The 20,105-nt window shown below is 35.9% G+C and overlaps 1 protein-coding gene across 5 annotated transcripts in view; it reads left to right on the plus strand.

Moving 5' to 3' along the window:
• The window catches only part of CGNL1 (cingulin like 1), a 63,908-nt gene that overhangs the window by 5,566 nt on the left and 38,237 nt on the right, over positions 1-20,105 (plus strand). For 3 of the 5 annotated variants that reach the window (XM_055715641.1, XM_055715639.1, XM_055715638.1), the window contains exons 2-8: positions 11,194-12,799; positions 13,331-13,425; positions 14,368-14,461; positions 15,484-15,585; positions 16,308-16,456; positions 16,972-17,107; positions 19,098-19,310. In XM_055715641.1, the coding sequence (XP_055571616.1) occupies positions 11,213-12,799; positions 13,331-13,425; positions 14,368-14,461; positions 15,484-15,585; positions 16,308-16,456; positions 16,972-17,107; positions 19,098-19,310 (2,376 nt within the window). In that variant the 5' untranslated portion in view covers positions 11,194-11,212. Of the gene's footprint in view, positions 1-8,115; positions 10,441-11,193; positions 12,800-13,330; positions 13,426-14,367; positions 14,462-15,483; positions 15,586-16,307; positions 16,457-16,971; positions 17,108-19,097; positions 19,311-20,105 lie in introns of those variants that run through there. The other 2 variants (XM_005435489.4, XM_055715640.1) reach the window with 2 other exon arrangements.

Genomic DNA, 20,105 nt, shown 5'->3' on the forward strand with positions numbered 1-20,105 from the left:
ATGGTTGAGTTGGTTGAAAGAAACTAGATGGGTGTGAAGCCAAGTGTTTGAAGAATACAAATGTAATTAAGACAAAGTTTAACAATAGAAAAATGGGAGCCATAACCAGCTTGAATACACAGGAGGCTGTGGCCTGATGTTGGCTGTGTACATATGACTCCTAAAGTCTGGTTTACGTGTAGATTTTGTACTTAAGTACTTGCAAACGCCATAGAGATTAACACTTTTCTGTGTGTCTTTATGCAGATGAGACCTGCGTCTTTGCGTGCAGGTGTACTCATAGCTCATCCTTAATTTTATTTAGGAATAAGCTATATTTATATAATCAAGATTATGCTGGTTGCATCTGTTGTGTTGCTGTAACTGTAATTTCTGTAGACAAGGTTATGTCCTTTTTTGGTGGGATTACTGAGAAGAAGGTCCAGTGTTATGTCACATCTAAAGCCAAGAAATAATTTTTGGAGTAGGGGAACCTGTTTAATTATTAATTTATTTTAGATAGTAGTATAAATAATTTTGTGTTCCTGAAGCACTGGCAAAACTGTTTAACAAAGATTGCCCTAACTCTCTTTCCATATTTTTGAGAAGGGACTCTTTATTTCAACAAACTTGAGGTTTTTGCCTGAGCCTCTAAAAATATGAACAGGATACTCGCTTGTATTTAAACAATAGTGATATCATTGGGATGTATTAAGATAATTTCCTTTGGAACAAAATACAAAGTTTCTAACACTGACAATTGGAGGAAAATGTAGTGAAACAATATAGACTCTCTTGTGGAGTGAGTGTAATTGTATCAGATGTTTGGACACAAACCAGCTATTGTATTTGAAATCACAAACTGCTTTTAGAATCTGTAAGTATCCTTTTGTCACTCAGCTGTTGTTTCTGTCAATACTTATCAGATATGAACATTTAGAATTTGATAAACTAGGAGAGAGTATATAAAATAAAATTTCCTCTTAGTGACTTTTATTACTTTTTTTAGTTTTAACCTTCTCCTTTGCAAGTTTGTAATAGAAACGAGGAAAAATTGAACGTGGTCAATACTTAACTCTCTTAAGATAAGTATAATGTTTTGCTGCTTGCTTGCTTTTTGTATTTGAAGTTTATAAATGTGAATTGTACTGCAGTGGTGTCAGGATACTTAAAGTGCAAGTAGATAACCTCAGCAGATTGGATTCTGTGTTAGTGGCAAAAAAGAGCTTGTACAAGTGTACATAAGCCTGTGTGGGAGTGAAACAGTATAGTAGTACAAGTACACTTCTTCAGGTATTTGTGCCTGCATAAAGCTTGTACCAAAGTAACTAGTAATAAACAAATGTAACCCATCTTCCTCCAGTGACTTAACTAGTATCGCAGTATACAGGACCTGGGACTAGTCAAGACAGGTGATGTGAATTAGTCTGTTGGAACTGTATTTCAGATACAGGTTGATTTCCTTTTTAGTATACTTTCAATATGTTTTTTGTCTCTGTTTCCCTTTTGTTTATGATTTGGGAGAATCTGGAAAATAATTACTTCAATAAAGAAAAAGAGGCTTTTTAATAACAATGTAAAACATATTGTAGTGTCAATCATTTAGAATATTGGAGAAGTTTGGGGTTTTCTTAATATTTTTATCATTAAAAAAACTTCAGTTTCCACTCAGTAAGCAAGATTAGTAGGTCATGCCATGTTTCCTCTGGGGATAAATCTTGTGAAATTATGACTATGTTAATTGATACACAGCAGGTTAAGAAAATTAAATATATGTCCTTGTCTTCAATCAAACTTTGACAATTTATGAGACCTGAGTATCTGCCAGAATGTCTTGTTGTTGCCTTACAGCTATTGAAGCAGATTTTCCTTTTGAAAAAAACTCCAAAAATAAAGCAACAAAACCTGCTAGTTGTCACACAACTCAAGCATTTGGCTGATCTGTCACATACTTTCATAGGATGAACAAGACGTATTACATTTAAGACACTGAGACATCCTCACACACAACATTTTTCAGTCAGAGGGAGTATGAACCAAGCTGTAAGCAAGCAAATGGTATTTTTTTTCTCTAACTGCTGTTGTTAGTTCTTTCTACCGACAGCCTTTATTAAATGCAGTTCTCTTCCTGTTGTTGAAAGGGTGGCTATTAATATTGTTTTATCAGCTGAGCATCTTAATAAGGTAGTTTAATATTTGGTGGACAGAACTGAAACTGAAATCCTCATCTCTAAAGCAGCAAATTCAAGACTCATCCACTTCGCTATACTGCGTTGCAGGAGAAATTAATAAAATCATGTGTGTAGTCCATGCGAACCTAAGCATGGCTGTTTGTTTCCACTAACAGCTATGGAAGAAAAGTGGTATTTGGAATTTTCATCTACAGGAAATTCTAGCATGCCATCCCTACGCTGCCATCTAAAATCTGAACAGAGAACGATATTTTTCGCAGAATAGAAATGAAAGTAATTGATTCAGAAACATTGAAGTACTCACTACAAAAATGTATTACAGTGATGGTGTGCTTCCTTCTGCCCCCAGACTTCTTTATGGGTTCCTGGCTGGACTTCCTTTTCCATTATGCACCCAAAGCCATATGACTATCATATTTAATCACAGCTTTGTCAAAGGAAAAAACCCAAACAAAAGCATGTTGCATTTATGGAAGGTGCAGACCTACATGGCTTGCTCATGTGGAGGCTGGAATTACTGCTTTCAACAGGAGGCTTAAGTGACCCACTTGCCATGTGGGTGTGGGGTCCTCCAGCATTTACTTCTCTATATGGGCACCATGCACACCTTGGATTGGCAATAGGTATGAATTTTATTGCAGGTAACAATGCAATGTGTGGTATGCCGTGCTGGGACCATAGTGGAATGCAGCAGGTCAAACCTTTGTCCTTCTCTCTTAGCACTGCACCAGTAAGTAATATAGGTGCATGCAGGGACTGTATCTAAGGTAGTGGAAGGGATCTAGTACTAGGTTTAGAAATAGCTTGTGCAGTTCATTATATGTAATGGTTTTGGAAGAACATAAATTGCTAGCTTACTTTTTTATGAAATATGTAAGATTAATTCTGTTATAATAGTAGGACAGCCCTATCTTGGAGGCTGAAGAGATACTTTGATTTGGTCTTTTGTTTGTGTGATACCAAGCATAAGTCTTTGTGGTGTGGCACTGGTATATGGCGTTCTGAATAATCATGCTATATAGCTTAGGTTCCCAGCAACTCATGGGTTTTTTCAAGCACAGAATTTTTCACAGTCGCTTTCATTCCAACAAGTACGAAGAAGAGGTGGGACATGAAGCTTTCAGACTGCTTTTAAAGGGAATGAGTATTTTAAAATTCAGTGGTCTGTTTTCCAGTTCTTCTTTTATAGACATTTTAGGTAGGTCTTTGATGACATCAGAAAAGCTGACCAATAATAAAATAAATCTCTCAGAGTAATTTCTTTTCCCCACTACTGCTTGCAGAGACCCTGCATATACCTGCATATAGTTAGGACATGATACATTTAGAAAATCTGTGTAGGCCTGTTGAAAGTTTTGTGTTTTGAGGGCTAGGCAGGGAGTGGCAGTTTAGACAGTACAGGGACAAGAAGAAACTGCTGTGGAAGTTTTACTGTGTTCTATAACTATCATAATTTTCTTTCTAGTAATTGTAAGGAGTGACTGACAGGTATGATACAAATATAATTTTATATAGACAAAAACCATGCTGGAAGTAGGGCAAAAAGTCTTAAATGGAGGTAGGGAATCTACTGGAAGGATAGCGGACTTGTTTCAGATCTTTCTGCTGTTGGATGTTGTCAATTTGCTCTTAAGTGATTTTCACTGTTCCTCTTTTACAGTTCCATTATCTGGAACTTTAAAATTTCACTTTTCTCCCTTCTGTTCTCCTGTAAGCAGTAGATCAAGTAAACTCAACTATCCCAGAGCTATCTTCCATATAGACTAAAAGGGACAGCGACCCAGGCCCATTTTTCCTTTTGCAGAAGCCTCGGATTGTAGGTAGGATTGGCAGTGATAAAGTTTCCCCTCATGTTTGTGAGATTGTGTTCCACCAAGTGTGAAAACTTCACAGTTTTGTTCTTTCCATGAATTATCCTGTCTGCTTCCTTTTCTTTTCCTTCCTCTTCTCTCCTAAAGTTATTTCCTGTCTTTTTTCCATAGCACTGTCATTTGTTATTGACCTAATACCCACTTTGTCTTCATGTGATATTGCTGGTATTTTCTGAATAGTCAGCTGCATAGAGAATCCATTATTTAGCTTGGAGAGCAAGGTCAATATTATGTAAAGCTGGAGGAAAAATTTTATAGTTCCTTCCTGGAATTTTGCTGTGCATGTGTAAAAATCTGGAGTAAACATCCATAATCTGTTACATCCCTCTTTTCAAAAAAGGCACTGATTAAATAATATAGGCAGTGCCTTTTTGTTTTTGGTAAGAAAATTTGGAAATCCATGGAACCAAATGTAATTCGATAATTTAGCTTTTAATAGCTTTACATTTTCAGAATTCTGAAAGTTCACTCCTCCAAAGAGAAGACAGTGTGGTATGCCCTAATCTTCCTTTAATGAAAAATCTTCAGCTGATTCAGTCTTAGGAGTTCCAGGATTATGATATTGGATACAAGGGAGTTCCTGTTTTTATATCATCAAGGGAGCCAGGAAGTGGTCTTAGTGCCATAGGAAAAGTGGAAATGTCAGATCTGTTTTATTTTTCCATATTCCTTCACTAGTTGTATGCAAAAGAAGCATACATGTAATGTGAGGCAATAGCAGTAAAGGATCTGTGGCTCTTCAAGGAGGCCAGGAAACATATCCACTGGTGGGACAGTGTCCCCTCGCTGCATGCCAGACAACATCTCTGCCTGTATTATATACCACATGAGCCCTGCCTGTCTGGCGCAGCTAGCTGGCTCACATGCTGGATGCAGAAAGTGTGAGGTACTTTATGGCAGATGTATTACAGGCATGCTTTGAAGGAGGATGTATGGGCAGGATAAAGGGCAAGCTTCATATACAGAGCATGGCATTTAACAGGATTGGGAAGGCTTGCCACCCCCACCCCTTTTTTTTTTTTTTTTTTTTTTTTTTTTTTATAGATCTGTCCTGTACATTTGGCTAGAGAACTGAAATGGATGAGTGGACACAATTCCATGCCTTTGTGAAGCTGTAATGTTAGGAAGGCTGCAGAGCTGTTGAAGGGAACAGCCATGTCTGGCACAGGAGTATGTTTCTCAAAAGCACGCTTTTCTGCTCGTGTTGGCAGGGAGAGAAACTGGGGTTCCAAATTACAGGGGTTTTCTTTTTTTTGGTAGGCTGGTCTCACATAGCTCATGATACCTAGCTTTAAAATAGCTGTGAAAGGAAATGTTTTGGAGGCATTTTAAAAAAAAAACATGCTTTTGACCTGTTAAACCTTAAGTATTCCTCTCTTGTGGTTCTTTGTAAAGTATCATATCACCACCAAAGAACAAACTGCTACAGAAGAACATGCAGAGTATTGGATTTTCAGACATGGGAACCTCTGCTGACAAGTTCTCTTTATAAACAAAAATGTCATAGTTTCGATTTTTGGCAAAAATAAGTTGTTCAGAAAAATGAAACCACTTCTGAGTAATGATAAAACATGGGACTTTCATACCCACTGGAGGCCACTATTTAAAATGAGTATTTAAACACCTTTATGAAAGCTTATTTTAAAAAGAAATCCCCAAACTGAAAGGCCTGAACTGCTTTGCGTGCCAGTTTTGTTTATTCACAGAAGTTTTTAAAGTTTTCTGTCCCTGAAAATGTAGTTAAAACACAAATTCAGTTTGGAATTTTGTGATTGCTTTGAGCAGTCCAAGGCCACGTTGCTGCCAAAATAGGTGATCCCATCATTCCCTGGTGCCTTACTTGCTGATCTGATAGAAAATGGTGCTTTTTTTTTTTTTTTTTTTTTTTTTTTTGTCTCCCCTTGGATCAGTAAAGCTGAGTGGTGGCTGCATGGTTGCTGGCTCACAAAAGGAGAAGGGAGGATTGTATGAGCTGAGATAAGGGTGTGCTGGGACTTCTGTTTTTGGGGATAGTGTTATTGCTGAAATTTTCTAAGTCAGTAACATACAACATTGAAGTGAAGTAATTGTCTTGCACACCAACATATTGGAACTTTTTGAAGAGCTTGACCCTGTAGCCTGATGAAACTGGATGTAACCACACACGGTTTTCATGGGGTTTCAGTATGAGGAAGGGCCTATGTAGATACAAAGGCTTAGGCCTGTAGGCTCAGGCTGAGTCCATGGTGAAGTCATTAAGTCAGTTTCTTTCAGCTCTTGACAGTTTTCAAGGAGATACGTGACTGAAAGTTACTGTTTTGCTGAAATTTCTAATAAAATAACTTCTCCGGAGTATACAGTGAATACCCTCCAGTGCTATCTGTAAAACTTAATGTGTTACCTAGTGAAATTAATTTGCTTTGTTTATGCCTGATTGTGTTTCTCGGGTCTTTAATTCTGTGTTCTTTTGGACTTGCTCTACATGACTGGATTTACTTAACTGGTTGACCAGCAAATGCAGCTGTTTAAATTTATGGTGTCACTGTAGAAAATCAGGCTATTTCTTTTCTGGACTGTTTGCAAGTTTTCAGGTGAAAATTTGCTGCCCATTAAAATTTAGCTTGGTATGAACAGCAGTGACTTTACCAATCAGAATATGTCAATATACTTTCATTGTTCTGAACTGCTGCTGAACTTTTAATCTCTGAAAGATGTTGATGATTATATGTCCTTGACTATGTCATCTGTGGTTTTAGCAAGTAGAATGCTTTCCAGAGAAAACAATTTATTGAAGTAGTCATTTCTTATGTCCTGATCAATTTGTATATGCTGTTGTGATAGTATTTGCCTCACAAATAGGAGATAACTGATTATATAAAATAATGGGATGAGTCTTCTACCTCATTAAGAATTTATGCAGAATCATTGCTTCTGTTTTCTGAAAAGTGTATTTTTAAACTCCTCTGAGACAGCAAATAAAAGTACTAGCAAGACTACATAAATGTAAAATTAAAAGTATTAGTTTGGCATGAAAACTGGAATTTCTCTCTCCCCCTATTTAAAAAAAGAGCTTGTAACTAACTACAAGGAAACAACAAGCCAGCCCCACAAACAGGGAAATTGTCTTCCTAACTACTGTTAAAATATCTAACCTCTTTTCATAAGCTTAAGAGTAAACAAACTGTTCTGTCATAACATTTGAGGGCTTCAGCAGACTTAAAGAAGATTAAAACTGGACAGTTGTAGCTGTCAGTGTCCCTAGCTGTCAGCTCCTCCACCATATCAGATGTCAGAATTTCAGTTGTTAATAGTATGGAACACAAGGCTGATTGCATTTACCTGAGCAGTATGCCAGTCTGCAAATTTTTGTGGCTGAGGTGTATACTCAGCCATTGGAGTTTTCAGATGTTCTCATTTTTGACATGGTGACATCCATGAGAGGAGTGGGGCAGACAGATGGGAGGGGAACAGCTTCAGTCCTCTTATCTTAATCTTTTGCTGTAAGCCTGCCAAAGCCTGAGATGCCAACTGTACAATGTTTGTGTAGAAATATGACCATAACTAATTAAACAATTAATGTTATTAGAGGCTTTAGGTTTTCATCAGAAAGACTGTGTGTAAGGAAAACCAGTAATGTGTTTTTTAGGTAAAAAATGTTTACAATATTGCAAAACCATTTTTTTGGTATACTGTAAAATAACTTTTTGATATTATGTAGTTCATGGGGTATATTATCCACTGCTGCTTGACATCCTATAAAATAAAAACCCTAAATAAAGCCTTCAACTCTTTGAATGGTAGGGCCAGCTGTCTTATTATCTTGTAGATGTAGCAGGGATTTATATATATAATTTTTTTCACAGTTCCAGAAAGATAAAATGCTTTATTTAAAAAAATGTTGGTTTAGCACTTTGATTTCTACAAGATTTTATTGTTTTGTATAGTAAAATTAAGTTTTATTAGTGTAATGCACATGAAGAAGACAAATACACTTCTTTATAGTTTTAGAGACAAATCAAATTAAATATATTAATGGTTAATATAAGATAGATTATTAACCTAAATTCTATTTCCACTGTACACTGGGGGTTTTGGTGTTTCGTGGTTGGTTTTGACACCCCTCCACCCCAACCCCTTCTCTAATATTTTTAGCAACTTTGCAACATGTTTGAAAGTTCAGCTTTTGCAGTTGCCTGGAATTAGGCATATTGTAATTTATTGTTTATCTGTTCTCCATGCAGATTAATTTAAGTCCTTTTTTTTAAAGATTTTTTTTAAAAAAATTTTGTTTTATTTTTATTAATGCCTTTTTCTTATGGTTGTTAATTGTTACCGCTATTGGCAAATTCAGAGGAACTTTACTGTTTTTATACGTCTGCTAGTACATACAGCTTTAAAGTGTAGTGTAACCTTTCATAAGTAATTTTTCTAAATTTGTTGGTGGCATTTCTAATCTTGCTAGAGTTGCAAGTGGAGAGCCTTTTAAAAGACATTTATGTATTCATCTACTGCAGATGTATGCTACCAACTGTGTAGAGATCATGATTTTTTTCACTTACACGTTCACATGCAAATACGCCTTGAGTGATTTTAATTTACTTAGAGTAGTATCAGCACACTGTATTCTGCAAACTAGAATTCTTTTTATAGAGTTCTGAATAATTTGTATTTTCTGAAAACATTAATTGAGACACTTCAAACACTTTCTTGCTCTTTAGAAGATACAGAATTTTGTTGCTTTTTTTCATGGGCTGTTTGATGTCTCTTTGTTAGTAATTTTCAGTTACAAAATTGTGTCTTGCTAACACTTTCCCTAGACAATCATGCAGATTTGGTTTAGAAGTCTGAGAAACTTTATTGCATAAATTTTATTTTGCAAAAAGTTGAAGTAATTTAAATTTTTATCTCATTACATACCTGTAATAGTAACTTCTGATCAACATCGTATAATGTAACGGTAATACAAAAATGGAAAGCACAAAAACTTCAAAATGCTTGCTTTTATTTGAAAACAACTTTTGAACTTTAAAAAACAGTTCCATTTTGTTGCCTTGAGCATTTTGAGACATTAATAAATGCAGTTGCACCCACTCAACAGTTTAAAGAATGGAGTGGAGGGCCTGGTTTCTTTCCTACCTCCAGCAGCCATTCATTAGATATACAGTGTATAGTTTGTGTTACAACTCTGTACAGTGCTATCTTTTTTCCTCCTTTGTTGTGTCATCCACCATCAGTGCAGCTCAGAAGCTGATTTCAGTGCCCACTAAGTCAAAGGAGATCTCTTCATTGGCTCTGGGTGTTTAGAATCAGCTTCTGCTATTTTTACTTTGTCATTTTTGTCTCAGCTTATATATTGAAACATTGTAATTAATGTGAGATGTTATGAGTATTCAGCAAAGAAAGTAAAGTAGTATGGAGAAATACACAGAATGGAGGCCCAAGATAATTTAAGTGATTGGTCCTTGCTGTTCCCTTTCACTGTTCTTGCTGCTTCATTTTTCCACTTCGATTAGCTTTCTTTGGCTTATCTTGGTTTTTCCCTTGTTCTGTTTCTGTTCCTGCTCCAGGAGGTCTTAAATGGAGATCAAATCTGTAGTGTCTCTTTACTTCCCTTTACCAAGTTAATTTAACCCCTGAATTCATTTTGATGTATTTAACTAGTTCACCAAATCTTTTAATATCTAAGGAAGTCTTTGACTGTGAGACTGCTTTTTTTCTTCATTAAAATTATTTATTGATACATGTAGCATTGCATTTAGAGAAACTTGCTGCTTTTTTTGGATGAAGTAAACCTCCTGTTGAGGAGGAGCTGTTGGTTTTTAGGGAGAGGAAGAAGTTTTTGAGGGGATCTTTCCTGCTAGAAGGAGTACTTGCATGGAAACTAGCATAATATGAATATCAAGCCAAACTTTTTAATTCACTGTCAGGGAAAAAAATCATAATTCTGCTGTTGATTAGAATTACCTGAGGGATATGGTTCATGCTGAGATACGCAGGAGGGTGAAACTGGTTGTGGAGGTTTGTTTTTCCATGAGACATCCTGTTGTTTGTTTCCTCTTGATGATTATTCACCATTGATTAGTGATCTTGGTTTTGTCAGGCTTCAGTGATTACTCAACTCTCCAGCTCAGTTCAAAAGTTTATTCCCTCCAGGTTTTGCATCAGTCTGACAGCCCTGTGTTTCATTCTTTTGTAGACACAGCTCCTACTGTCACTGCATTGCCTCTGCCACTAGACAGTTGGCTCATAATATGCAACGGACAGTAAAGTAAAACACCCACAAAACCAGCTTTTAGAGAAAGAAAGAATGGCATTTAACATTAGAAGTGCAGGTGGGGTTTATTTTATTGTTTTCTAGAACTGAAAACAGTTTTGGGACATACAGGCTGGAGTTACCATACCTATTGCTTCTGAAAAAGGTAATATATACTAGCCATATTATTCCATTTCTGTTGTTCAGCAAAATATCTGTTTTAAAATAGCAAATGGAGTTTTCTGGAACAAGCCTACAATTGGGGGATTGTCAAATTTATCTGTAGGAAAGTTTATTCTTATGGATGACAACAAGATAATAAATGAAAAAAATTATTATCAGATGTCTTTAGAAACAAATATTGAAAACCAGGTACATAAAAGCGCATCTCAAAGGCATGAGGATATCAACCTTCTTTGCAGTGCTTTAGTGACCCAAAACTCATAACCTAAAACTGCCTGGTTGTGTTTCGCTCTTCTGGGCTTATGTTTAAATGTTAATATGGCTGATACTAACTGCTGGCTATAGAATGAACATTGATTTGTGAAAGGTACAGTCGTCCAGTAAATATAGTGGAGACACCCAAAGCAAAAGCTGTTTGGGTTCAAAAAGCTGTACTAGATTTGCTTATTTGAAGTCATTTGATTCAAAAGCAACTAGCATCAACTCTGTGTAGGTAATCTTGTCCGTTGTTATTTCTTAACATTTACAGTCATAAAATAACATTAAATTGATACAGAATCAGGCAGTCAGACATTTGTCTTTGTATCACTATGCATTTGCTTTGGACTTTGTATTTCTTGTATATTGATTTGTTTGTGTATTACTCTTAGTCTTCATAGTCACACTGAATGGTAATTAATGAAATAATGTAGAGTATTTAAAACAGTGACATTTTTGTGATTTTTCTTCTATTCAGCTCTAATCCTCTGATAATCATGGAGCCGTATTTTTCTGGTTTTAAGCACATGCAGCAGGACTATGAAGTCACTCTTGAACTCACGAGTGAGGAGACTCATAAATCTAGAAATGCACAAAACTCTAGGACAGGGTCTTATGGTGTCAGTATTAGAGTCCAAGGAATTGATGGACATCCTTACATCGTACTAAACAATACAGAAGGATGTTTGTCAGAAAATCCTCCTCCTTCTGGAAAAGAACAGCAAGTAATTTCTCAAACTGTAAGCAAGCCAGCCGCAGACTCCAATACTGCTTTTAAGTTGGAGGACAAAAGCAGTGAACACACAAAATTTCCTGGAACGCAGCACATGCAGCCCTGTGTGCTTAAAAGCCTAAAGATAACCAATATGGATGAAAAGGAAAATGGAATATCAGATTTTAAAGATGGAACAATGAAATCCTCCAATTTGTTGAACTTTCAAAGACATCCTGAACTTTTACAGCCTTATGATCCTGAAAAAAATAACTTGAATTTGGATAATTACCAGTCTTCTGTGTGCAGTGAGTCTAAATCTTTTGCGGATGAAAAAACGGAAGCAAAACCTTGGATTTCCTCATCTAAAGTAGTGTCCCTGCAGAAAACAAATACGTATCTTGCAGAGCCAACCAAAGTGAATTCAAAAAAGATACAGTTAAACAGGTTAGTGGAAGCAGAAGATCAAAATAAGCAGCTGTTGGATTGTCCCAGTGGCACAATCGGCCCCAGTGAAGTGTGTGTTTCAGAATCATTTTCATCTGCAGGAGGATCCCCTTGTGTTAGTCCCACTGTATATCCGGAGACAAGAAAATCTAGACCAGATGTTCTTCCCTTCCGCAGACAAGATTCAGCTGGGCCAGTATTGGATTACTCAAGAAGATCATCGTCCTCATCAGCTACTCCCACTTCCGCAAATTCCTTATACAAATTTTTACTTGATGACCAAGAGTATGCCATCTATGCAGACAATGTTAATCGGCATGAAAACAGGAGATATATCCCATTTTTGCCTGGAACTGGTCGTGATATTGACACTGGTTCACTTCCAGGAGTAGATCAGCTAATTGAAAAGTTTGACAAGAAAGTTGATCCTCACAGAAGAGGTAGGTCAGGAAAAAGGAATAGAATTAATCCAGATGATCGTAAAAGATCAAGAAGCGTTGATAGTGCCTTATCATTAGGGCTTGATGTAGATTCAGATTATTTAGGTGAATGCAGTAAAAGCTTGGGTAAGTCAGCCGAGCACTTGCTGAGACCATCTAAAGTTTGCCTTCACAAGCAGTTATCCAGAGATCAAAAACCACCTTCCAGAGAGATGAAGATTTCTGCTCGTAGTATTGGAAAACTGCAAATGCCTGATAAAGACACTCAGAACAGCAATTTCAATTCTTTGCAATACCATAAACAAAATGGAGCTGATACAGACAGCTTGATGTTTAGGTCGTCTACACTCCCAGGAGAGAATAAGAGAGAGGAAATTAGAACAGTAACTTCTACTTTGTTGTTGCCAAACCGAATCACAGTTCCATCTGATTCAGGAACGAAAAAGATTTCTGTAAAAACATTTTCATCTGTCCCTAATATACAGGTAATTTTTAATTTATTCTTTAAGTTGTGTTTTGCACTCTAGCATACTAAAATGGTCATACTGTTGAATGCATATTTTTATGCTTTTCATTAGAACAAATTCCTATCACGCAACACTTGCAAATGGAATATCAGAATTGTTCTGGAGAAATGTAAATATAAAAAGTTATTCCCATAGTTGCAGGTATAGAAAATATGGTTTCTGAAACAGCTTATTCTTCTGTGGGTCAAGAAAGATGGTGGGGCCAAAGAAGGTTATTGTAAATGATGTTATGATGATTCTTAAGCATAAATGCACAAAAGTAGAATGCTGAAATATATGTAACTCCATGCAAAATTGTTTTCTTTTGGTGTAGAGTATGCTTTTTTTTGCAGCAAACTGAAACTCCTGTAGATCTTTGTGAACTTTAGGTCCACAGTACATAAACATTTTTGTTTATGTATAGAATAGAGTGGAGAATTTCAATTGTACAGGTTGTATTTACAACCCTTGGAGGATTATAACTTTTGACATTTTATCTTGTCTTTTTAGGCAACTCCTGATCTCTTAAAAGGCCAACAAGATCTTGCACAGCAAACTAACGAAGAGACTGCTAAACAGATACTTTACAATTACCTTAAGGAAGGGTTAGTAAACATAATTAACTTTTGGAGAGGAGACTGTATTTTCACAATATTTATGTTCTATTACCTTCAAAATGTAAAATTCTAAAATCAAAGCTATAATTAAATGAAATGCCTGTTTCATAATTCTGCATCTCAGCTATGTCCTTTAAGGCATTATAGAATCTCAAGATACCCAGGCAATCAGGACTTACAGAAGGTATTGTACAGGATTTGTTTAAGTTTGTGAATCGGAATAGGTTTTGTCTTATAAATACTTCTGGAGTAAAACTTCATGTGATATGAAGGTTCATGAAGAATTCAGATCATACCTCATGGGAGCTTAAGCTTGTGGACTTTTTAAACAACAACAACAAAGTGTTTTCTTGTAAGGTTTGACAAAAGCTCTCTTGTTGCTGTGCATTTAATCCTTTGTCCACCTGTAACTCTTTTCCTTGGTATTTTCTGATGATAACTTATTGAAAAATGTGGGAAGGAGAAATGAATTAAAATATACATGATGCATTTAAATTTCTTTGCATTCCTGATGTAGCAGGGTCTGTGAACTGTTAAAGTGTTATTTTATGGTGCAGTAGTCAGGACTTGAAAAACCTAGTACTAATTACTTATAATTTCAGTATGTTTGAATAATATACATGTTGAATACCTGTCTTTCCACAGCTATGGACTTGTAGAAGAGAGTTGCAATTAAAGAGTTCAGTGACTTTTTAAATTATTTTCTAAACATTCAGAATATAGAATATAAATTTTTAGCAGCCTCCATTTAAAGGGTTTCTTTGAAGTGTTTAAGGTAATTTCTGACTAGTTCACATTAGAGTGTTGGGGGTTTTTTTTCCTATGGTGGTGATTTTCAATAGTTTGGACACTCTGAATTTGTTTTAATGTTAACAAAATAGTACCTTTGATCATATATATCATAGCTTACTTGTACTGTCTGTGTCTTAGAAGTGCTGATAATGACGATGCAACAAAGAGGAAGGTCAACTTGGTTTTTGAGAAAATTCAGACCTTAAAGTCGAGAGCTGCTGGGAAGACTCAGGTAAAGATTTTTTTTTTTAAGTTGTTTTGGCTTGTTTTGTAGTAATGCTGCGTTCAAACAGGGCTTTAAAAATTGGAATCCCCTCACTGACTTCAGTTAGACTGTTCTTGTAGTCCCTCAGTAGTATAGCTTAATTTTAGTCATGCAATGAGGTGACTTATGGGAAATCTAATTGTTGATAATTAAAAATTAATGTAAAGCAGTCTGCCATGAGAGCTTCTACATTTTGCTCCTATGTTTTAGAAGGAGAGAGATGCAAACTTAACATGAACATTAAAAGGATGTTGGATTGAAGCTAACATATGTATTTGTAAAAAATGGTGGAGCATCTTCTCACTATAGTGATGTAAACAGATAATTGAAGTGGGGAGAGTATTTTAATGTGTGATTTAGGAAAGCACTAAACTAGAGTGTTGTTTAAAAGCCATATTACAGTAATAGCATTTAACAGTCTGCCTACTGAAAAGTTTTTGTTTCCTGCTATGTGGAGGTTCTAAAACAAAATGAAGAAATGTCCAGTTGTTGCAATGATGGTCTAAGAAGGATTAAATGCTTATTTTTGATGAATACATTATCCTGGGCTATAATGAGTCAAAATGAAAATATAAAGCACATCTTAAAAAATTACTGAAAAGCAGTGTTTGAAAATCTGTCTTGACATATAAGCATGAATCCCTTTGATGTCCATTTTGTGTAATTGGTGATACCCCAGTCAAATCTGGCCCGAAGTACTCGTGATTTAATTCATATGTTTGTCTAATTTGAATTTTGCTTTAGGTTTGTGTATTTTTTGTATTATTGGCAATGTGCCTTGAGCAATTATCAAGAAGTTTTATGAAAATCAAATCATGGTTCCTTTGAAAATATTAGCTTGGCTTGACCCATATGAAAAGTCCCTGGTGAGCTCAGACAGTTGATGCTACACTTTATTAACCTTGCTTGTAGCTTTACTTTAGATTTTAAAAAACAATTACAAAGACCATTTTGACTTTGTGGGAATTAACATCTCTATTTAATTGTAGGTTTCAGATTCTTCGGCTGAAGTAAAAGCATTGGTAGAACAAAAAGCAGAACTTGAAAGGAAGGTGGAAGAATTACAGAAAAAACTGGATCTAGAAATTAGGGTATGGCACTTCGTTATTATAAAGCTTTTGACTATTTCAAATATATTTTTGTACGTGATAACTGATTAACCAGCTGAATCTTTTTTGCTTCATATTCCTTTTAATCTAGATATACCTGTTCTTTCACAGAAGACTTTATTTTAAGCGCAGCTGCTCATAGCATAGTTAACCTTTTTAAGGAATCTTTCTTCTTTGTATTTGAGAATGGCTTTGGAGCAGTAAAGAAAAATATTAAGCACATGCACATAAAATTTCTTGGCTATCTGCAAAGTTAAATGTTAATCTGTTGACTGTGATGAGACAGATTGGAATCAAAGACAAACTGTATTACTCGTGTAGCTGCTGTTTGTTACTTACAGCATTATTTTTACAGTGCTGAATTCAAAGAAATTAAGTACAACTATGCTCTGAAGACATGAGAAGAACAGTTTGGGTTCTTTTGGTTTACATTTTGAATCTGTGATAAGAATCCATATACTTGAAACTGATTAGATAGTACTGAGGAGACTTCACTTCTCCCATTTCTAATAAAAATAAAAAAGCAGTGCTTTGTGTGTTTTAGTAAGCATTCCCAGCTTTTAGTATTCTTAGATTAATAAGCACTTCTACAAGTGAAAAATATCAAAGTCTTGGAATGGCTTCTTTCATATAATAAAAAAGAGCCTTTGATTGATTTATACTTAGTTTATTATCTTGCTTAACTTTTGGTGTACAAAATTCAGAATCAGCAAAATTCCAAAGAAGAGAGAGATGCTACACGAGCAAGCCTGAAAGATCTTCAGTTGCAACTTGATGAAAGTATATGTGAAAAAGAAGCCTTAAAAAAGCAGCTGGAAGAAAGTGAGAAGGAACTCAGGCAAAACCTAGAGGAGTGAGTTAATTCTAAAAAAAGTTACTTATTGGAATTTATGTCTTTTCTTAAACCTTTTAGATTAAAAGTACCTGTGTCTTCAGAATATGATAAAGGAATCAGAGTGACGTTTGTTATTGTAGGAAATGTTTCTGCCGTTTGAGAGTGCCATGTTTTTGGAGTATCTGGGAGGAAGAGAAAGACTGCTGAATTTATAGTCTTCCTCTTAGTGTGAATTGCTGTAATGATTCATGGTCATAATATATAGTTCAGGTCTTTAAAATATGGAAGCACTTGAATGCTTTAGTTTAAATGCAGCTTTAAAATTACTATGTAGTTTAAAAGTACAACTTTCCACTTAAATATCTACCGAAGAGTTCTCATTTTTACCCCTCTGATGTTTCATTTTTCTGCCTCATTATATCCCATTCCCTTGTGGGGAACATGGGAATAGATGCTTGTATCTTTTTAGTACTTGAAAGAACAAATTACTATTTCTAAAAATTAAGAAATCCTGTCTTATTTTTCCTGATGAGGCTTTTTCAAGTGAAGATGGAGCAGGAACAACACCAGACTGAGATCAGAGATCTTCAGGACCAGCTCTCTGAGATGCATGATGAACTGGATAATGCAAAACATACCGATGAAGGGGAGAAAGAGGTTCTGATTGAGGTTAGTTATAAAGTACCAGAAGGAGAATGAAAAAATCAGAAGAACTGCATAAAAAGTGGGAACTAAGATACAGGTAGAAGAAATTCATGCCTTAGCTTTTCCGATTCAATCAGTCCGAAACAATATACCATTATTAGATGACCTAAGCAAGCATGTTGTAACAACTACATTAATACTAAAAGGAATACAAAATATAAGTACCATTATCTCATAGAATGGGAGAACAAATAACATATTGGTTGAGGAACAGCCAAGTTATCCACTATTACCAGATAATCATCTCAGTCAGTTTTAACAGTTAGATAGGATTTTGCTTCACAACAGGAAACAGAAGTTTAAAGAAGGTGTATGTATTAGCAAGGCCAAGTGAGATTCAACTAAGAAAAGGTAAATATTCACCAAAGCAATCTTTAAATTGTTGACTTTGTTGATGGGGCCAGGTAGAGAAGAGAAGGGATAGAGTCTGAAAAGGAACAAAAGAGTTAGGGGGTTCTTGTCACCTTGGGGTTAAAGAGGAATAGGTTGTATCCCTGGTTATAGTAATTTACTGATGATGAAATAGGGAACACTGCTTATTAAATTTGTTGATAAGGGTGTGTAAGAGTATCAGTGCATAATGGTTCAAAAGGAAGATTAGAGTTCAGAGTTATCTTAATACTTGGTAGTACCAAAACAATTAACTTTTTTTTTTAATACTAGTGCAGAAAGCTAGCTTTAAGAAATGGAAGCTAAATGATAAAATGCGAAATAGGGAGCAAAACCACAGACAATAGATCTCAGGAATATTAAAGGTGTTTGTATGCAGGACATGCCGAGTAGAATAACTAGCTTGTTTTGTGTAGGTGAGATTTGATTACTCTCTTAAATTACTGTCTTAAATCTCAGGCACTGCAGTTGAAAGTTGTGTGTAGGTAAGGGAATATCTGGAATGGTGGTGATAGTACTGAAAAACATTACCTGTGAAGAAGGACTTTAATCTGAGTGGAGGAGTGAGGGAAGAGTCAGAAGAACGTGTTGTAGAATGTTGCTATAAAGGAGACGATCAATTTTTCTATGTTATGTAGGGATAGACTAAGAAATGAGAGACTTAGCTGCAGACATTTAAAGCAAGTGTTGGAAAACATTTTCTATCAATATGCATAATTAAGCAGTGGAACATGGTTATCCAGACAGTAGTAGAATCCCTTTCATGGTATGCTTTTAAGAACAGAATAGATGATGTGTATCAGGAACGTTTAGATGTGCTGATCCTGCTTCAGTGCAGGGGAAGTTCACAGTTTTTTTGAAAGTGCAGTTATTCACAGCTTGAGAATTACCGAATTAGATAATTCTTGAAGCGGTACATTTTTGATAGTTGTTATTGTTATATTCTGTGTTTGTATACATGCACGTGTGTGTTTATTCTTCAAATTCACTGACTACCCCCTTCCTTCCCAGCAATCTGGAGAGGGGAAATGACTTCTAGGGTGAACATGGTGGGAGGAGGAAGAGTGTAAAGATATGGACTTGGTTGTGAAGCACTTGTTTTGTCTTCAGCACCTGTAGAAGCAACTTTATTCTTTCCAGCAGAAAAGACAACAAAGAATTATCATTGGGTTCACCTCTCTTGCAGTGTGGGGAAAAAAAAGGTTTTTCTTTGTTCTTACCTACCTCTCTGCCACAGAAGGTAGGACTGAGGGAGTTGTTAAAGCAGGAATCAAACTAAGAGTACAATTTATTTACGGACAGCAATAACATACCCCATCCAAATTTTTTCATGCTTTTGCAGCATCAGGTGTGTTGACCTGTTGCATAAAACATCAGCTTTATGTTATACTTCTAATAATCTTAAGGTTTAGTAAACTTTTAGCTTACTAAAAAAGCCACAAAGAAATATGTTGGTCATATGAAATAAAGTTGGCCTTGGGGAATTTATATGCTTTCCTTCCTGAAGCACAGAACATCCATTGGAGCCATTTGTCATGCAATTGTGTTTAATTTTATTCTTTAGGAGCTCATGCAAATGAAGCAGGATCTGCAAGAAGTATTAATAGCAAAAGATCAACAAGAAGAGATTTTGAGAAAGAGAGAGAGGGAGCTTACAGCTTTAAAAGGAGCACTAAAAGAAGAAGTATCTAGCCATGACATGGAGATGGATAAACTTAAAGAGAAACACGATAAAGAAGTGCTTGATCTGCAACAGAGCCTGGAGGAAGCAACAGAGGTGAAAAAAGTGATTGCAGTTAACCTTTACAGGGAAAAATCAAACCTCTCACATATGTCTATACTAGATGCTTTCAGATACTGCTGTTTTCTTAGCAAAATAATAAGTAAAGATTTGGGCTAGGAGACTTAGCTGCTGAGAATAGGTTTTATTTCATACACTTACATAATGTTTTGATTGTTTGTCACAGCTGAAGTTGCGGCCCTTTCTTCGAGCAGTTATTTACTACATTTCCTTCATAGCAGACTTTGTGAGAGAATAGATGGGAGTATAGTACAAAGGACCATTTGCTTGTCTTTGGGTTAAATGGAATCACTGAAACCTTGTGGATGCCCTGAAGAGTGCCAAGTATGCTTTGCCAGTGATGCTGCTGCAATAGTTTTGGAGCTTCTAGCAGTTCTCTGAAGTTCATTGCAGCCCACTGTTCCTACCTTCAGCTCCTTGTGTCATGTCCTGTTCCCTGGTTACATTGTCCCGCCTTGTCCCTTCAACCACTTACTACTAGGGTGGTTTTATGTTTGTTTCATTGTGTGTCCTTTTCATTTATTGAGCTTATCTTGTTTACTGTATGGTCACATGAATGCCAACACGAGGGAAGTAGCAGGGGTTGGGTGTCTAGAAGCAGCCAGGAGTAAAAAAGAACTGAAGGAATTGCCTCTTCCAGCATCAGCAGGAAGTCTTTGTGAGGGGGAGAATAGGAACAGTTTTCAGATGTACATATCTGTTACTGTTTTCCAAAAGATTTCCTTTGTGAAGTTATCTTCACAGAGACAGCAACTAAGAATTTATTGAAAG

This window comes from Falco cherrug, chromosome 7 (assembly GCF_023634085.1).
Source record: "Falco cherrug isolate bFalChe1 chromosome 7, bFalChe1.pri, whole genome shotgun sequence".
Classification (NCBI taxonomy): Eukaryota; Metazoa; Chordata; class Aves; order Falconiformes; family Falconidae; genus Falco; species Falco cherrug.